The sequence below is a fragment of the Cyrtonyx montezumae genome, unplaced genomic scaffold, assembly GCF_038088225.1.
Source record: "Cyrtonyx montezumae isolate F1298 unplaced genomic scaffold, pur_monq_1.0 scaffold_6, whole genome shotgun sequence".
Taxonomy (NCBI): Eukaryota; Metazoa; Chordata; class Aves; order Galliformes; family Odontophoridae; genus Cyrtonyx; species Cyrtonyx montezumae.
Genome location: NW_027072067.1, coordinates 15,815,380 through 15,821,379, shown reverse-complemented (window position 1 = coordinate 15,821,379; position 6,000 = coordinate 15,815,380). Strand labels below are relative to the sequence as shown.

At 56.6% G+C, this 6,000-nt stretch overlaps 1 protein-coding gene across 1 annotated transcript; it reads right to left on the bottom strand.

Annotated features, from left to right (window-relative positions):
- Positions 1-1,222, bottom strand: GPR27 (G protein-coupled receptor 27). The gene has a single exon (XM_065749250.1). The coding sequence runs from the start codon at positions 1,220-1,222 to the stop codon at positions 80-82; it is 1,143 nt and encodes a 380-aa protein (XP_065605322.1). The 3' UTR covers positions 1-79.
- Between the last annotated feature and the right edge of the window lie 4,778 nt (positions 1,223-6,000).

Genomic DNA, 6,000 nt, shown 5'->3' with positions numbered 1-6,000 from the left:
AGGTCACACTTTCTTGAGATCATATGCAGAAACATGGAAAATGGTATCCATCTTTCTTTGATAGGCTGAGGAAGACCCCCTACATCCCAAAGCTCTTGAGATCACACAGGATGGTGCCTTGGGTGCTCTGGATGCTTTGGCAGCACGGGAAGTGGGCTCGGAGGCAGACCCTGAGCTCCTTGTTGAAGATGAAGCAGAGGATGGGGTTGACCCCGGCCTGGGCAAATGTCATCCAGACAGAGGTGGTCAGGTAGACCTGGGGGATGGAGCTGGCCTTAATGAAGACCCGCAGGTAGCAGGCCACAATGTAGGGGGACCAGAGAAGCAGGAAAAGCAAGGTGATCATGTAAAACATCTTGCAGAGCCTTTTCTCCATCTTAAATTCCTCCAGCACCAGCAGCCTCTTGATCTGGCTGTGAGTGGCCTGCCTGATGCCCACCAGGGTGGGCGGCGTGGGCCCCCTCCCAAAGCCAGCCGTCCAGTTAGCCGCTGCCTGGCCCGTGGCCCCTGGCCCATGGAAGGTCCAGTTCTGGCTGATGGCCGGGACCAGCTGGGCCGGCTTCATCTTGCGGTGGCCATGGATGAAGAAGAGCAGCTTGATGTAGACCAAGTGGGTGGCGGCGATGACGGCCGCCAGCATGAGCATGAAGCCCAGCGTGTCATTGGCCTTGACGTAGCGGTGCTCAAAGATGCACTGCTCCTCCTCCCGGATGAACTTGTAGGTGCCCACATCGAAGACGGGTGGGAAGGCCATGGCCATGGAGAGAGTCCACACCATGCACACCACAGCCAGGCAGGTCCAGCCCGTCATGCGCTTGGCGTAGAAGCGGTGGTGGGCGATGGCCATGTAGCGCGTGACCCCCACGCAGAAGAGCAGGAAGGCGGCGTGGAAGCAGAACAGCACGGCCAGGAAGGCCAGCACCTTGCAGCTGAGCAGCCCGTGGGGCCAGGCGGCCCCGCTGCGCACCGACAGCATGACGAAGGGGAAGCAGGCCAGCGAGCGGAGCCCGTCGGCCAAGCAGAGGTCCAGCAGCAGATAGTACGGGGCACGGTGCAGGTGTCGGTCCTTGAGGATGAGCCAAGCGAAGAGCACGTTGCCCGCCAGGCTCACGCAGAGGATCAACCCCAGCGTGGCCAGCTTCAGCCCGGATGCGCTCAGCAGGCCGCCGGCGCTGGGCAGGTGCGGGCTGCTGCTGCTCCCCAGCTCGCTGCTGTTCGCCATCGGGTCCTTCCTCCTCCTCCTCCTCCTTCTCCTCGCGGCAGGCCCGGGGGGCTCAGCGCCGCGGCAGCGCTCCGGGGCCGCGGGCCCCGCCATCACCGCCGCCTTCCACCTTCCGCCCCGCGCCGCGCGGAGCCCCCATCCCCGCCGCCGTTCTCCCCACTCCGCCTCCGCCGCCTCCGCCGCCGCTCGGGCGAGGAGCGGCGCTGCCGCCGCACTCCCCGCGGGCCATGCGGCTCCGCTCCCCGTTAGGGCCGCGCCCCGCGCCGCCGCCGCCCCATGGTGGGGAGGGATGGAGGAAGGAAGGGGCCCCCGGGGCGACGCGCGGAGCGGCGTGGAGCCCCCCCTCCCCTCCCTTACCGGCGCCGAGCTGCTCCGCCGCCGCGCGGGGCGAGGGGCCGGCCGAGCCTGCGCACAGCGGCGGCGGCTCTGCCCAGCTCCCGGCGAGGACAATGGGGTAAATCCCCCTCCCTCCTTCTTTCCTTCCTTCCTTCCCTCCCTCCCTCCCTCCCTCTCTCCGCAACTGCCTCCGCCCCCCGCGCAGCCCGGCCCCTGCGGAGCGCGGGACCGAGGAGAGCGCGCAGCGGCGCGGAGCGGTGCGGAGGTTCCGCTGCCGCAGCGCTGCCCGGGGCTGAACCGCCGGTCCCCCCCTCCTCGCCCCGCTCCCCGCTCCGGGGCTGAGCCGCTGGCGGTGTGTGGTGCTCCGCCGAGCGGCCCCAGAGAGCCGAGGGCGGAGGGGTGAAGTCACGGCTGGAGGGTGGGTGCGCACCCACGGACGTGCCCGCTGAGAGCCGCAGCGTGCGGGTATCCGCGTGGCGGAGATGCACCGTGCCGCAGTCAGAAGCGTGCTGCTGCCGGGTACGGCCATGCCGGAGCTCTCCCGGGGTGTGCGCGGAGGGAGGATGCCGCCTGTTGCTGCGGGTGTCCCCGCTGGACGGGGAGCGCAGCTCTGCGGCGAGCTGATGGACAGACAGACATCTCAGCGGGAGCACCGAGGCGATGCCGCCTCTGACATTTGGGGTCTGTTGCACCTAAACAGGCAGAAAAGCAGGATATTTAGGACAAGGCCCTAGGCGTGCTGAAGATGCTAATGCAATTATTGTGCTGCCGCTGAATTTCCGTCATGGCCTCTTGTGAAGGGCACATCCAAAACCTTTTTTCAAACGTTCTATTAAAAGCCAACTCAGTGTTATTCCAGAAATGACAGCAATTAAATTATCTGCATCAGCCCTGAATGCTGGTGGTGCTGGCGGAGCAGCCTTGGAGCAGGGCTTTGTGAGTGGGGTGCTGTCCTCAGGCATTCAGAGCAGCCCTACTGTTTGGACGTTGGTGGTACCCACAGCAGACTTCAGCCCAAAGGATGGTTGAGGGCAACCAAACCCTCGCCTGTGGCTCTGGTTTGGATCTGGTATTTATGGAGAGCAAAGAAATGCTGAAAGCACAACAGACACACACACAAAGGCAGATAATTGAGGCTGCTTTTTGCTTTCTACCAACACATCTGAGCTGTTCTCAGTAGTTAGGTTTCTCATTTGCACCGGAGTTGTGCTGTGACAGAGATTGCCCACGGGTTGCTCAGTACTCTCTGTGATTTCCCAGGCGTTACCCATGCAGGCGGTGACAAGCACTGAGTGCGTGGTGTCCTCTCTGCAGCTGGCACCAGGAGCAGCTGCCTGCAGGACATGGGGGCAACCTCATGCCTGGGGCACTGGAGCCACTGCCAGCAGCCCAGGACTGGTTGCTCCTCGGGCATGTGGCCCTGTGGAGGAGCATGGAGTACTTTACCATCCTCTGTGAGCAAGGCAGCAGCTCGCCTGCTTCTCTCCTCTGTGCCTACCTGCATGCACAACAGCACAGCTGAGCTGGCTCAGGAACTGCTGTAATTCATGCTGCTGTACCAGGCTGGCAGCAATCTGCTGGCTCATCTTTCTTCCACCTGTAGAACTGAAGTCAGAAAGAAGTGCAGGGGCAGCCTCAGTGGCAGAAACCAAAGTGTTATCTCCTGGGTGATCCAAGGGAAGCAGGAAACGTCACACTGTGCCTGAAGGTTAAAGCCTGAGCTCCTGCCATGGCAGAGCACCACTGGGAAGTGGGCAGTTGGGAGCAGTCAGCCACAATGATTTTGCCATCGCATGCAATTCAGGCATTGGAAGGTTTTCATGTATAGTAGTCAAGGAATCATAGAACCATTGAAGTTGAGAAAGACCTCTAAGATCCCCAAGTCCAACCCCAATGCGTCCCCACCGTGCCCACTGACCATGTCCCTCAGTGCCACATCCCCTCAGTTCTGGAACAACTTCAGGGATGATGACCACTCCACCTCCCTGGGCAGACTATCACTGTCTGAGAAGAAATTTCTCCTAACATCCAATCTGAGCCTCCCCAGGTGCAACGTGAGGCAATTCCCTCTTGTCCTATCACTGTTATTTGGGAACACCTCGCTGCACCCTTTTTGCAGGCAGCTGTAGAGAGCTTCAAGCTCTCACCAATACTTGGCGACAACAGCGGAATGAAAAGATGTCACATTGAGGTACTGTTTAGGCACTGGCTAATGTGAAAATAGTGAGAGGCTCTATGTCTGCAAAATTTATGCTACCACCTCAAATGAATGCTTTGGACAGGAGTCATGCTTGCCCTTTTTAAGCAGGGCACAGCTGTGCTACATGGCAGCAAAATGTGGGAGGGCAGCTTTGAAGCAGCTTTGGGAAGGCATTGCACAGGTGTTGGGGCAGGGGGTTGGGGCAGGGTGCTGCCGTTGCTCTGAGTGTGATTCTTTGGTCAGCAGGGCAGCGGCAAAGGGTTTGGATGTGTCTTTGTTCACAGAAGTGCTGGCACAGGCACACCAAATGAACAAATGACAGTAGAGCAGAGCAGATGGAGCATTAGTGTCACTGCTGAACCCAAAATTGCTCTGCCTGCGTTTGGAGAGTGGCATCTGACAGCCCTCGCATCTTCCAAGGGCTTCTCCCTGGTTGTGCAATACTCCGTGTGCTCTCCTGGGGAGGGAGGAGAGAAGAGTGGAGGAGTGCATTTGGCACAGCGGGGAGCGGGCTCGGGTCTCCTCCATCCCTCAGAGCTGCGCTGCTGCAGAGCAGCAATCCTTCCCGCTGCAATGATCCTCCTCCACAGCAGCAGAACGTTTTGAACTCCAGCAACTCCTCTCATTTTTCCCCCATGTGACTGTGAGTCAGGCTGAGCTCCTCTATTCTTCTCCATAATTGAGTAGGAGATTATTTTGACTGGAAATAACCAGACGCAGGTATCATGGCTCTGAGTGCCTCTGTGTGTGCCACTTGCTGGAAGTTCTGAGTGCCCTGCAAAGGGAATGGGCCTTTAAAGTGTGCTCAATGGAGAGGGAAGAAAGCAGAGGGGAAGAATAGCTGCCTCCTGCTCGCTTCTCTCACTGCTCTTCTCAGCTGAGATGCTGAATGGCCGAGGACACGCTGCTCTTCTGAAGCTTTTGCAGAAGAGCTCCCCTGCTGCAGAGCACAGCCCCAGCGATGCACGAGATGTCCCCAGCACTGAGCCTTTCTGCTCCTGCTCCAGGTCCACAGCAGTGTCTCACAGGATGAGAATCCATGAGTTCAATGCTAGGTCCTTAGGTAATCTAGTGTGGCAAAGCCTGTGCCAGATGGGAATGGGATCCTAATCCAGCGATGTGTTAGTGCGATCCTAAGCAAGCAGAACAGGCGCTCAGACATCAGTGCCACTCCTTCCCAAACTGCTTCTGAAGCAGTACAAACAATTCAGCCCCACATCTGGAATTGAAATCAAGCCATCATTGGATTCACGCTCAAGGACAGAGAGCTGCTAACGCTGCCATGCTTAAATGGCTTTCTTCAACAGAGACACTCTTGGTTAATTTTGAACTACAGAAATAGGGCATAAAAAGGTTTTGCAGTTTAGAAGTGTTTGTGAGTCTCAGGCAACTTTGTGGGCCAAGTGAAGCATGAGAAGTATTTTTTATCGTACTATTCTATCAGCTGAGCTTTTAAGGCAGTCTGATGAAAAGGAATTTATTATTTTAATGGCACTTCCTCTCTGGTAAAAGGTCTTGCTAACTTACTGAAGCAGAGCTTGAAATAACAGAGAAAAGCTGTCAGAAAAGCTGTGATGTACTTTGGAACTGAGTGAAAATTGTGCCCGAAATCTGAGCCTACCCAAACTCTGAGCTAAATGCCAAAATTCCCCCCAGTTTGCTCGGATCGTCGTGCAAGCTGTTACGGATAACGAGCAGCCAGTTTCTGTGTCGTTGGGTTTTGTTGCTGCTGCTGTTTGTTTTAGTTCTCCTTCTCCACCCTTATTTGGTTTACATTGGTTATGTGCGTGGTGCAAAGCTCCTGCATCCCGTGTAAATGCCATTCTACCTTCACAACAGCAACACAACGATTAGAAGAGCCGTGGGGAGCTGCGTGGATTTCAGCTGAGCAATGTGCGAGTCCAACCTGGGGAACAGCTCCCATCTGCCAACCCCCATTTGCAGCTTTTCTCCCCTAAGGTGGGACCTGGCTCTCTTGCCAGCAAATAAAGTGGAGATTTTGACACTGATTTCAAAGGGTGCTAAACTGAGCTCCGTGAAAAGGCAGTGCTAGCACGCAATGCTCCTTTTCTTTTTTGCTTATTAATGCGACTAATTAAATGTTTGTATTTTTTAAGCACTAACTGGTTTTTTGACGGTCGTTTAGAGACTTTGAGAAAGTCAATAATTTTGATGAAATAAGACTGTAGGCTCCAGAACAAAGTCCACAAGGAATCTGTGATGTTGCTAGGATACAGTTATT

Bases quoted from the DNA above. Each gene is read 5' to 3' on its own strand.
- GPR27 (XM_065749250.1), bottom strand. From the start codon at position 1,222: ATGGCGAACAGCAGCGAGCTGGGGAGCAGCAGCAGCCCGCACCTGCCC.